This window comes from Calypte anna, chromosome 22 (assembly GCF_003957555.1).
Source record: "Calypte anna isolate BGI_N300 chromosome 22, bCalAnn1_v1.p, whole genome shotgun sequence".
In the NCBI taxonomy this organism is placed as follows: domain Eukaryota; kingdom Metazoa; phylum Chordata; class Aves; order Apodiformes; family Trochilidae; genus Calypte; species Calypte anna.
The window spans coordinates 4,860,969-4,874,591 of record NC_044267.1 but is presented as its reverse complement, the minus strand read 5'-3'; the positions used below and the strand labels follow the sequence as shown (position 1 = coordinate 4,874,591).

At 44.3% G+C, this 13,623-nt stretch overlaps 1 protein-coding gene across 1 annotated transcript in view; it reads left to right on the top strand.

The window, feature by feature from the left end:
- ANTXR1 (ANTXR cell adhesion molecule 1) overlaps positions 1-13,623 on the top strand; it is a 67,633-nt gene that overhangs the window by 28,312 nt on the left and 25,698 nt on the right. The window contains exons 11-13 of the mRNA XM_030464066.1: positions 3,236-3,305; positions 3,591-3,669; positions 10,262-10,357. Of these exons, the coding sequence (XP_030319926.1) occupies positions 3,236-3,305; positions 3,591-3,669; positions 10,262-10,357 (245 nt within the window). The remainder of the gene's footprint in view (positions 1-3,235; positions 3,306-3,590; positions 3,670-10,261; positions 10,358-13,623) is intronic.

Here is a 13,623-nt window from a genome sequence, read left to right as displayed (position 1 = left end):
CACAGGAACACTTGCAAGCTTTTCCTGCAGCAGGCAAGAAAAGCAGTGTTCTCTGAAATGCATCCTGCAGATACAGATGCAATGGCAGAGGAGATGTCTTGTTTGTTTGGTTTCCCTATGTAAGTTTTCCAGGAAGGAGTCAGATGGCCAGAGTTATGCAAACCAAATGGATCTTCTTTTGTTTAGAGCAAAGGAAAATAGTCACTCATTTTTGTGGTGAAACACAAACGTTCTCCAAACAAAATAATCTCCCCCTGTAGCCAGCCTGGCCAGCCATGAGCTCCCTCTTGGGACTCTGATAAACTTTCTAGAGAGGCATAGACACGAATGCAGGTTGGAGGTGGGAAGGGAGAGAAAGAGAAACAAAAAGCTAATAAGATCTGAATAAAAAGGCTTTATAAAATTAAGCCAGCTTTTTTTTTAGTAAATGCTGGCACAGAGAATTCTTTAGTCTTTGCTGCCAGTGTTAGCAAAGGAGAAAACAAAACATTGGTCTCCATTCCCTTGGCATATGTGTGCTGAGACAATGCCATAAACTTATGGGAGTTAATGATATCCTCATAAATCAGGGTGAGAAGAGAACTGAGGAGCCAGACTTGCAGCCCCTGTACCTCTGCCTGCCTTGTGCAGAGTGGGCAGTGCTGCTGGGTTCATTTGGCAGCTCCCTTCCCAAACATCATGAACCCAGCACCCCGTGCAATGGGCAGTGAGGGATGTGCCTTGTGTCACTAGAGTGTGAGCTTTAAATGCCTCTTGTCTGCCCACCCCTCTTTTCATGAGGAAGGTACCTTCTAGACAGCCTGGGGCTAGAGAGGGAGTACCCTGTGCTGAAAATATCTGCTCCAAACCTTCAGCAGAGTGGAAATGTTCCCTCGTGTCCTGGCAGGGAGGCTGTGGGATAATATGGTACCTTCCAGGCCAACATCAGGAGCAGGGACCTAGAGGGACCACAGAGGCTCAAAGGCACTCTCAGTAGGTGAGCTGTGCTGCAGGAGTGAAGTCTCCCTGAAAACCAAATGGCTGGCTGAAATATTTCACTTTCAGCTGTTTGTGTGTGTCAAATGCCTTTAACAACAGAACTGCTATGTGTAACCCAAAATTTTAAGCACGTAGATGGGATTTGCTGGAAGCTGGAAACACAAGGAAAGCTATGATGAAGGCTGCAGTTTGTCATTATCATTTCAAGGGGTTTTGAATGGAGTGTAAAAAATAAATATTTCCTAATCTGCATGAAGAAATCATCTTCTATATTGCTGCCAAAGCAGAGAAATACACCAGCATGAAGTAGTGATCGTAATGTGTGATAGGAATTACTTAAGTGAGAGCACTCATTTCTAAAATTTTGTATTTAGTGGAAAGCTCTCCTTTAGGGTTGTTGAGAAAAGAATGCTTGACTTGGTGAGGCCAGTCCAGCTTCTGTAGGAGGGGACAGACTCCTGCAGTCAGTGTCTCTTGTGCCTCATCCAGTGCAGAACCATGTCCTGTGTGACCCAGCTCCTGAGGGCACCCCATGGTCCTACCTGCTGAGAATGGGTCCAGGATCAGTAGTGCTCCACTGCTGGTGCCCTGATCTTTGTTAGACACCACCCATGTGAACAGATTTATCTCTGCAGCCGAGTGGAGAAAGAAAAAGGCTGCAGAAGCTACTTTAGAGAAGGTTGCCACATTCTCTTTGGTTTGTGTCTCTTTAGGGCTTTTCTTCTTCCCACTGGCACCTTAAATGGAATTGTAACTTGCACAAGTTTCCTCAAAAACAAAAGACCAGACAGTCAGAAGAGCTCAGCTCTGTGTTAGATTGCCAAAAAACTTCTTTAAGCTTTTACCCTTGCTCCTTTCCATTCCTTTTTGCTGTCAGTGATGCACTGAATCCTGTAACCTTGCTTCCATGTGTCCAGGGTTGTGAGTCCCCAAAGAAGGGGATTAAGTACACTGTGCAGCTGTGAAGAGACCTTAGGTGGTTGGAGACCCCAGGTTTGCTATTTCAGAGAGCAAAGCAAGGTGGTGATGAATGGTCCTCCTGTTTCAACACATCCCCACAGGATGAGGGTCTCTTCTACCCTGAAGTTGACAGAGATAGGATTCAAGGTTTGAACTGAAGATGAGATTTGAAACCTACAGGTTTGAGAGGCGAAGGGCAAGAAATCTGTCAGGAGAGGAGGGGCTTTAACACAAAATAAATGTAACTGGAAGATTTTAGATGGCTGATAATGGTTGGTAACAGCTCGGTTTGGGTCTATAAGCATCTCTATAGAAGGCCCTAGAGATGGGGATAGCTACAGCTGGTATTCAGCTTTCTGATGCAGTGACAAGCTTCTGGAAAATGCTGATTCAGCAGAACCAACCCCTTCTGTGGGAATGTGTGCTTTCCAGTCCAAAAAACCAAACCCACACAGACTGTCTGCCTGGTTTTCTGCCAATCTACCCCATCTCTACTCAGCTGGCAAATGGGCTGGGAACTTCCTTGAGCTCCCTGTCTCTCTGGACGGCAGAGAGGAGTTAATAGGGGATTACCTGATGTTCCTGTTTCCCAGGCAGTTGCCTATTGATCATTTTTCTCACTCCACTTTATAAAACCATAGTATAATTTGGGTTGAGAGGTTTAATTTGGGTTAAGATGAGTCTGCCTTGAAGTGCAAAATTTTCCATAAGGTACAATTTTCTTAACCCAGCTATTTCTACTTAGATGTCATCTGTTGCAGCTCCCTCTGGTCTCCTGGATAAAGTGGCTCTGATAATTTCCTCTCACCATTCTAAAAGCTTTCTGTCTTCAGTTTTGAGTGGCATGACAGATCAAGAGCATGGAGCAGCTTTAGGAATGGGAAGGGTGCTGTGAGCAAGGTGTGGGTGCCCTGAGGCTCTGGGCTCTGCAGGGGCAGGGAGTCCTCAGCCCTTTTGAAGGATCTGGGGCACAAAGGGCTTTGTGGAATGATGTTTCCCAGTGAGAATAACAGAGATTTGTGGCAGCCTGAAAGGAAGGCAGTTTCCACCAGAGCTCTGCATCTTTCTTGGGGTGGGTAAATGCATGGTGTTGAGTTTTTTGTCCCTGAGGTGCAGGCTGTCTGCTCTTACTTCATATTTAGCCTGTAACTCCAGGGGCTGAAAGCATCCGTACAGCTACTGCAGAGCAGTAGGTCTGAGGTGTTTGGCCTTGTTTATGTATCAAGAGTGATGAAAAACATTTTTTAAGGTTGGTATTATTGATCAGGTAATAAACCCCACCATGTGTTTTTTCCAGATGAGAAGCCTTTTGTAGTGGAAGATACCTACTTACTCTGCCCAGCCCCTGTGCTACAAGAAGTTGGCATGTATGTGGTTTTTTTGCCCTTTGTACTCAAATATTTTTTTGCTGTGGGAAAATGAGTCTGCCTTATCTCACTCTGCCTTCCATGCATCTGGTACTGGGGTTGTCTCTTGTGCTCATTGCATTATTTATCAGTTGTGCATTGAAGCACGGGGGGGAGAGCACCAACAGTGCAAATTAACCTGTGCAAAAGGCTTTTCTGTGCCCAGATCCCAGGGGATATTGTCTAGCAGAGGACTGTGAACTAGCTGGCCTGACTTCTTCCTTGTGATTTTTTTGGTTTTTTCAGGGAAGCAGCTCTTCAAGTCAGTATGAACGATGGTCTCAGCTTCATCTCCAGCTCTGTCATCATCTCCAGCACACACTGTGTAAGTTTTGATTCCTGTGCCTATAATGATTCAATAGCATGGTGGCACTTGGCAAGAGATGTTTGTTCCACTGGTGTTTTTCTCTCTTTAAAGGTGAGGTGATGAGTGTGTAACACAACATTTTGCCTATCATGAGTGTTCTGATGTGGCAAAGCTCTTGAGTCTTCAGTAAACACCTCAGATCCTGTACCTGCTGTGGGCTGCAGACCAGACCAGGACAAGCAGCCAATGCTCTGAGGAGTCTCTGCCCCTGCAGAGTGAGCAAGCAGCATGTCTGATGGGCTGGTTCCTCTCCAGCATTGATGCTGCTCACTGGGAAAGGCACATGGCAGTTGTCACACCCTTTGTCTAGTTGCCTGCCAAAAAATTTGTGAGTTTTATTTCCACTGAGGTAGCTGGCTCATAGCTGGCATCCTTCATTGCCAGTAGTGAACTGCTGCACTCGGCCTTTGGTGGAACCAGACAAAGGACAATGAAACCAATTTTATTTCATGGTATTGCTGAAGATGCTGCTTCTGCAAAGTCGTGGCTCTTGGGAATAGATCATGAAATGAGTTGTGCTCAAAGAGGTAGTGGAGGAACCCACTTTGAGGTCAGAGCAGTCCTTCATGCTTCAGTGGGAAGAACTATCCTCTGTGCAGGGAATGGCTCCTCCTGTGAACTGACCTAAACTATTTTTGGGGAATCCAGAGGAGTCTTGCCAGAAAGACTTAAAAAACCTGTCCCCAGTCTGCTTTCCTCCCTCTTCATGAAAGGCACGTGGTGTTTCTGTACAGAGGGAGTGAAAGGGCAAATTGTGTAACGTGGGCTTGCCAGCAGCCTCCTGTGGTCCAGGAGGGCTGATACACAAGGTGAGAAAGTCTTTTGTGTTACTTGATCTTGAAATTTTTTCAACAAGGACAGGGTTGTATGGAGAGACAGTTTTCAGGGGTCACAGGAGAGGTTATATTCCAAAACTTACAAAGACTTCCTTACGCCTTAAAAGAAGGGAATTTATTTTATTAGTGATTTTTCTCTCTTTGCTCACATGTTTGCATTCACATGTTGTCTGTGAATTACAGGAATAATTTCCTATGCTTTATTCATATGAGGCAAGATTGGAGAAAGAATTCTTAGACAAAAAGTATTCCTTTCTTCCTTCCTGATATACTTTCCTCCAGGGATAGAATTATTATTTCTAGGTTATGGGAGATGAAATATGTTTCTTTTCTATTGTTTTAATAGCTGTAAGGAAGCTTTCAAAAATGCTTTCTGGCAGTGCCTGCTACTCTGATGCCACCAGACTGCAAAATTGGATTTGCAGTGCAGCTAAGCAGCCAGAATTCAAATCCAGATCCTAAATTCAAACCTAAATGCAGCGACATTCAGTGGCTGCTTTGGGCTTCACTAATAGAGGAAGTTTCTGCTGGGTAAACAGGCACTTTGTAGTAGTGTTTACTTTTTCAACTTCTTTTTAAAAATGAAACTGTTTACCAACACTACAATCCTCTCTTTAGTTCTGTTTACAAGAGCTCCAGTTCTGGAAATATCTTTCTATAAAAAAATTACTTCAGACCTGACAGTCAGCTCTATTTGAGGATCCAAAGAAAAAAAAAAGAAAAAAAAGAAAAGCCAAAGAAAGCTGTGGGATGATGTGATGGTAACTAGCAGAGAAAAAACCCTAAGGTTTTCTTTCCTGTGTGCAAAGTAGCAATCAGTGCTTTCCGTTTCCTCTCTGTGCTGTATTTCTGAAAAATTCAGGTATGGAAATGAGTCTGGAGTGTTGTCTTCAAAGAGTTTCCTAGATGGCAATTGGCAGTGGCTTGAGGTGGCAGCCCACGCTCACTTTGTGTGATGCTTTTGTTGCAGGGCATCTCAGCATTTTCATTTTAAAGTATATTTTGGGAAGCCTTACAGTCACAAAGTGATCTCAGGTGGAGTAAAGTCAAATCAAAAAGCTGCTCAGTTGGCCTGAGGTATCAAACAGTCCAGAGGAGGTCTTTGGGGATTTATTTGGTTTTTATTCCTCAGGACTTTCAATGTGAGTTTGTAGAAGGAGGAGTCAATTACACATAGGAGTTCCCTTTAAATGTCTCATTCTGAGTATCCATCTGCAGTCTGCCATTTGGCCAACAAATGAAGCTCCAAATGCAAGGTCTGTCTGGGGGGTCAAGTATCAGAACAGAGCCTGACCCCCACCTCACCCCACAGAGGGGTGGCCTTTGTAGCTGGAGCTGTCATTTTCTGCATTTTCTGTAAAGCACTGACTGTGGATATGAGTGGCCTTGCTCAGTTTTCAGTTTTTTTACCTCAAAGAATGAATGAAAGAGAAAAGACAGCACCAGGTTAGCAGATGAGATCTTCTTTGTTTTGGTGATTGTGACTCACTCTCCCAGCCTCACATTTTTTCCTCAGGAATGGTGCTTTTGGTGAAGTTTGTTAATATCTTGGCTTTTCTACTGCTTTTGGTGGCTCTAATGGGAAACCTGGCTGGAGAGTGCCAGATGTCCTCAGGCTGATGGTGTCAGAGCATCCATCTGTCTGTCAGGGGTGGAAAATAAAGGCACCCACCCCAGAAACCCCTCCCCACCAGTGCCCAGGGACTGCAACAAACATTGTCACAGATTCCCAAGTGGTGCACAGTAGGAAGGGTCATGTCCTTCAGGGGGGGAAGGAACTGGGAAGGCAGTGTCCTGCTCACCCTCCTGGGGTCCTGCAGCAGCCTTGGGGAGCCCCAAGCTCTGTAGTCAGTGCTCCCTGTGTTGGTAAGGGGCTCTGTGGACAAGAGGGGGGTGTTGCTTGTGGGAGGAATGCAGTGATTTCATTTTATCTGTCAAAAATGGGCCAGACACAGGAGCTGCTGTGGTTGGACAAAGCGTTTGTTATAGTAAATTATGGAGTGCAACCCTCCAGCTTAGGGCAGAACAGAGCTGCCTGTGAGTACCAGGCTTGCTTGTCCCCTCTCTCTGTGGATGCCCAGTCCTGGTTTTCATTCAGAGGTTTTGCTGACTGCACACCCCAGGCTGAGGATTGCTGGCTGGCTTCTGGTAGAGCTGCTAGCAGTGGATGGGTTTATTTCAGAAGCAGGAGGGAAACACTGTGTAAATCAGGGGCTGCAGACAGAAGTTTAATCCTGCTCCCCACTAACTTCTGTATTAGCCAGTTAAACTAAAAGCTGTCCTGAATGTAATATAGGGTGTTATTTAGCCTGGGCTGTGTGACCACTGGCAGCAACCCCACCAGAACAGAGGAATGGCTGGAATGAGAGTGTGCTTAAGGTCTGGAGACAGCATGCTGTTTATATGCTTAGCTGGGGGATAAGATGCCAGCATCTCCAGTATGACAAAGCTCAGCTGGCTGGAAGTGTTTGATGGATTTGTCTCTTGGCTTGCTTGTCTTGGACAGTTAGTAATTTATTTCTCTGAATTTGTTTTTTCAATATCTGTACCTTTTAAATAATGTTTTTCTTACGTTTGCAAGTTCCCTGTGGGGGAAGGGATCCCCCCTTCCATAGGGAGGCTTCAAGGCACATCTGTCTTGCTTTCTCTACCAGCTTACTTGCTGCAAAGTCCACACAGTTGAGTTCTAACATGTCAAATGTGCAGCATGTTGAAAGGTGATTTACAGACCCTGCTCTTTTTCCTGTTACTGTTTCTTGATACAAAAGCAAAGCGTTGCAAAAGAATGGCTCTGGGCATGGGCTAGGGCTTCAGCAGTTGTCAAGAAGCAAGTTGCCAACGTTTTACACTTGGCACACTGAGGGGTGCCCTGGCTGGGTCTGGCTTTTCTCAGCCATTCAGGTGCTCACAGTTTTAGGATGTTGAGCTCACTATGGGGAGGGAGAAGCACCAGAGCTGAATTCTGATGGGGCAGCAGTACTGATTTCAAGTGGCCATGTGTATTTAGGGGGAGCCACACTGTGTCTCCATAGATCTTTTTAATGCAAAATTTACTAGTTCAGTTTTAAAATGCTCTTTTCATGTCTTTAGAAAGAAAGCTTTTTCCTGGTCTGAAGCGACAGCCTTTATTCAATAAGTGTTAAACACAGCTCATTGAATTATTCCATGGTTCAGTGTTTCCATGAGTATTGCTCTTCCAAATCTTGATTTTAAAAAAATAATGGCATGAAAACAGACATTTCAAATGTTTTAGCCCTGTTTTAACCAGCTATAAGACTGGGAGAGAGATTTCAAAGTGTCAGTGGAACTTTTGCAAACTATTTTAGCAGGACTGTTTCCCTTCTTGTTTATTGTTCTGCTTGGAGAAGTGGCAGTCTCTATCTATACATAGTTCTAGCTGTATAAAACCCAGAGATATTTCACAGAATGACAGCTAAATTCTAACAAACTGGGAAAATAAAGATGAAACAAATCAAAAGCAGAAGTCAGGTCACCCTGAATGATTATTGTAGGATTTATTGTCTATATGTGCTTTGTCCCTGGCTTCCTCAGAGCCTGGTTTCCAGCACAGTCAGAGTGAGAAGAATCCCAGACTGGTTTGTGTTGGAGGAGACCTTAAAGATGATCTTGTTCCCCCTCCCACCAGCCCAGGGTGCTCCAAGCCCCATCCAGCCTGGGGCCTCCAACACCTCCAGGGATGGGGCAGCCACAGCTTCTGGGGGCAACCAGGGGCTCAGCACCCTCACCCCAAACAATTTCTCCCTCATCTTCACCCTCAGTCTTCCCTCTGTCAGTTCAAACCCTTTCCCCTCATCCCATCCCTCCAGGCCCTTGTCCCAAGTCCCTCCCCAGCTTTCCTGGAGCCTCTTCAGACACTGGAAGGTCCTCCAGGGTCTCCCTGGAGCTTTTTCTTCTCCAGGCTGATTGACACCCTGTAGCTATGTGCAGCCAGAAAACTGAGTTCACATTTGGCTGGAAAATTTTGATGTTTGTTTAAATAATAAAAGGAATTAATCCAATCAGCTTTTTTTTTTGTTTGAGGGTGGTGGCAGCATTTGTGGTTTTGATATCAGAAGAGGGCTTGTTCCTGCAGACTTGCAAGGCAGCACTGGCTTTAGTGGGAGGCATTACCTAGGTAAGAAATGTAAGATTTGGCAAATCAAAACCTTCTAGGTTCACTGGACTCTTCTGTTGCTTTGATACACAGGATACCAGATGGTCACATCAGCTGCATTGCAGAGAAGCTGATGTGTTGGGGTAATATAAATTGTTTTTTACAGATTTTCTGGAGAGGAAAAGATAAGTAAATTTTTGTATTTAATAAAAAATAAAATTAAAAAATTGCCAGAGCAAACCAGTTCATTAGGCCACTTTAATATGTTTTGTATTTTTGCAAATTTATTCTAGTCTATATTTAATGACAAAGTATTTGTTTCATTATAGGGGCAATAGAAGCAGACACCAATTAGACACACAAAGCCTTTATTCCTTCTGTGATTTCACAGCAACAGAGTCAGGATCACATTTTTATAATGCATTAAATAGCAGGTTCCATTTCACAGATGATGGATGTGACTTTGTGCTGTCTGTTTAGAGGAACAGCACCAAACGTCCAGCTACCTTGTCAAATGAGCTTTTATTTTGTCTTGGGGTTCAAGTTCCATTTCCAGAGCTGTCTGGGATGAAATCTTCTCTGCATGGACAACCTCTCTTTTGTTTCCAAGTGTAAAAAATCAGGTTGTCTTGATCCCAGTTCTCCCAAAATTCCTTCTACACCAGAAAAGAATTAGGAAAATGCTTTCAACCTATTTGTTTTTTCCATTACTCTTCCCATTATGCTCTGATGGGAGATGATCTGATCACTGCATTACAGTGACTGGAGCAGGGCACCCAGTTTTCCCCTCCACCAGGTCAGTCTGCTCCTCACCATGTCCTTAATCTGGCAGAGCTGACACTGGGCTGGGGTTTTTTAAATGCCTGGCTCCTACATCAGGAACATCCCAGGCTGCAATCAGGACTCCCTGCTTGCTTATCTCAGAATTGGATGGTGTTGGGGAGAAGTGGTACAGGGAAGCTGGCATGCCTCAGGACACCAGGAACATCTGGTTTGGGTTAAATCTAAGCAACTAGAAATAATACACAGTCAGTTCTTGTGCAGCAGTTTGCATTGTTTCTTGATATCAGAGAATTGCAGCTGTCCTTCTGAATGGGGGAACCATCCCAGCTAGAGGGGAAGAAGATCTTTCAGAGTTAATAGGTTCCACTGTGGAAATCCCCAGGATATTGTAGCAATGGTGCAGATGTTCACGTTTCTTTGCAAAACACGTGGCAGAACTACCCTGGCTTGACACTGCAAAGAGGAGCAGAATGACCCAAGTTGTGGGGCTGTGGAGAGACAAAGTTTCTGCTTGGAGTATTCTGAGGAATATTACATGAACTTTGGTCTGAAGTGAAATGAGTGTTTATGTAAGTGAATTTCAGAGAACCAAGGCAAACCCTGGAACTTTCTGGGAAGGGAACCAGAGGTCTCAGCCTCATTGCAGCAAGGTGGGGAGGTGGGTGCCACATTTGAATGTATGAGGAGGGAGGAAAATTGCATTTTGTTACAACAGTGGCCTTTGGGACGTGTACTTGCCTGGAAGCAGCATGCCCAGGTGGGTATGTTGGAGTTTTGTTGCAGTGGTGCTTACACACTGTCTGTGTTTCTCTTCCAGTCAGATGGAACCATCCTGGCTATTGCTTTGTTGATTCTTTTCCTCCTCCTGGCACTGGCTCTTCTCTGGTGGTTCTGGCCTCTTTGCTGCACAGTGGTAAGTGACAGAAACTGATAGCACAAAACCTAATTCAGTGTTGCCTGATTGTAAGAAATGAGTGGGAAGGAATTTCAGCAAGTTTTCCAGTAAGGAGGAGCACAGGACTGGTCACGGAACAAGATAGTTTTTCTTCCATTGCTGGCACTGGTTTGTGCTTCTATTTCATCTGTCATGAAATAACCCTGTCACTAACACATGGACCCTATCAGGAGCCTTCTAGTTTTGTTGGTCACAAGATGGAAATGATTTGCAGAAACTCATTAGTTGCCTTCTGGGGAAGGAGTGGCTTTTCTGGATGTTCTTATCCCTGTGTCAGTGTCTCAGTGCTTGGGCAGGTGTAGCAGGGCAGGTATGCTGAGCCTAGGCTGGAGTCTTTGTCCTGCATCAGGTACAAGGCAAAGATGTTACTAAAAGTGGAAATGTTTGCAGGATGAACTTTTTTCCTGGCTCACCATGGCTGAAAAGCACTTTGAAACATCTGGATGGCAGTTTCAGCAGAAGTCTGACTGTGCTTCACTGAGCATTATCTCCATGCTTTTACACAAAATGTTCTGCAGAGTTAAAAACCACAGAGTTAATCATTTAAAAAGACAGCCAGAAAATGGGGGAAAACAGAGGAGGAAGGGGTCAAGGAAGATGAGAAGGAAGCCACAGGACCTGAGAGAAGCTTTTCTCTCACCCATGGCCTTCCTGTGTGTCTGCAAGAACCTGTCACACCACTGCACATCTTTGCTGATCATCCCCTGGGGCTGCCTTTTCCATTGGAGAGCAGGGCAAAGGCTGATGATCTTGGAACATCCAGCACAGTGAAGCTCTGCTCTTGCTTTGCTTCTTGTTTGTGCTACAAATACAGAGCAAGAATTAGGGATGTACAAATGTCAGCAGAATTGGAGTCTGGTTTTGGTGACTGGCTGCGTGTAATGTTTCAGATGCTTCTTTTAAGGCTGCCCAAACTGGCTCTGCTTTCTGGGTTACTATCATTATTTCTGACTTTTAAATCACTTACCCAGTGTTGTAAATGTGCAGTCTGTTGTACCAAACCTGAGATCTGGTGCAGAGAGTTTTGGAGCCACAAACTCCAGGAGCAATTGCCTTTGAGGATGAATCTTTGTGGTGAGTTGTAGTTCTCTATCCAGAACAAGGATGGAATTATCACAGGAAAAAAAATCTTGTTTGTTTCTGGCTGGAAATGCTAGGGGTGAAACACTTCTTTGCACAGTAGTTTGGCACCTCTGTCCTGAGATGAAAACCAGAAGGGAAAAAAATATTTATTTGGATTTTTTGTAACAAGTCAGTTCTAAAAACGGAGGGAGGAGTAGCAGTGTGGTAGGTTGCTCAGAGCTATTTGTCCAAACTAGGTGGCACATTCCCAGGGAAGTGGGGCCAACTTTGTTGGCACATCTGCTTGGAAGTCAGTGGAGATGTGTCCTGCTCAGATGTTTACAGTAGATTGGGTGGAGGATTGATGTGATGCAGTTGAAAGGTTTAAGTGATGCTGAAGTTTTAAGGCTCTACTACAAGAGAGGGGTGAAGCTGACAGGAAGAAGGCATGAAAAAAAGCAGCAGGGTATGGAGTAAAGGGAAGATGAAGCTCTGCATTGAGAGGGTGGTGTGGGACTACTGCAGTGGAATGAGGATGTGAGAGATAATAAGAGGATAGTGGCCACAGAACAGCATTCTTGAAGTGTGAGAAATACAGTCCAGATAAGCAGGCCAGTACAGCACAAACTGGGAGTCTCTTGTCCACAGGAAACTTCTTCAGCTTGATATTTTCCACATAAAAACACTATACTTGAATTTGTTGTAGATAAAAGCTTTTCCTCACCCTCTCTCCTCCTCTACCTCCCACATTTCCTCTTAGCAAGTGGGGACTATCCCACTGGTAGTTTCCAAATGTATTTCAAACACATCTCTACTTGCTGGAAAGATTTTAATTCGAGAGCCTCCATGAAACCTCTCCCAACAATCTGGGATGGCAGCCTGGTATGTTTGGCAGCAGATCAGCAGCTTAGACACCTCCCTGTTTGTTGCTTACCCAAAGATTCTGTAAAATCAAAGATGAATCAACAGAGGAGTACCCAGCCTGTTGGGCTTAAGGTAGGGAGAAGGAGAGCAGAACTTATTTACTCCTCTGGTAACTGCACATGAAGGAATGCAGAGTTGTCAGAAGCCCAGAGAGAGACAAGAGAGACAGGCAAGCAATAACCTCTAATAATCAAACTGCAGACCCAGAGACTGCTGTGGATTCAAGCCCAGGGAAGTTCTGGAGATAATTGTGTATGTGTCCAGGGAAAAAAAAAAAAAAAAAAAAAAAGAAGAAAACCAACTTTTTTCTTACCAAGTATAAATTTGTTTGAATGACAAGCACATTACTAAACCCTGAAATTCCTCTTGGCATTCTGTTTAATTCAACAGGAATAATTATTATCCAGCAGTTCTTCAGGAAAGACACCAAGCCAGCTTCATCCCTGGAGTAAATGGACTCAAGTCAATAGACTTACTCTGGAGATTTAGCTGGAACCCAGTATCTCCTTGGCATTCACCCATACAGAAATGCAGTTTCCAAGTGTATCCAAGTTTATTGGTCTCAGAAGTATTCTGGGATGAAGTCTGGAATTTACCACTCAGTTTACAGTAGATGCAATTGTTGCTTAATAGATCAGAACAATAATTAGATCTTTGCTGTGCCTGGTATCAGCAAAGGCAAAATTTCCCTTGATATCTGTGTGGGAATATTACAAAAGCATGGGAGACAGGTGCTAACTTACTGAAAGGTTTCAAAGATGTTTATTCAACAGAAGCAACAGAAAACAAAGATAATTCTGCTAAGTTGACATCTCCAACCCTGTGCACATGAGAAGAGGAATGTTCCATACAGAGACATCTATAGCAGGACACCCAACTGTCCCTGGGCAGAGCACCTCTGCAGACCAGCAGATGCCAGACCCTGGCCTCACTGATGTTAGTTGTCATTTTGTTGTTGTCTTCCCATTCCTTTTTTGCCGACCAGAGCACAACCTGGAGGAGTTGGAGTAATTGTAGTAGTAACTGTGTGTGCAAGAGGCAACTTAAATGCCCAAGGGTGAAATTGTTCTGGGTAGGAGGCCAGCATAAGGCTTAGGTTTTGTGTTGATGCAAACCAAATAGATTTTAATGTAGATGTAAGCCAAAAGGATAATAAGCCTCCAAAACTGTCTTAAGGAGGATTTTGCAGACACTTTGTTAGAGTGGTTTGGATTTGGAGCTGGTTAAGTGTTTTGGAT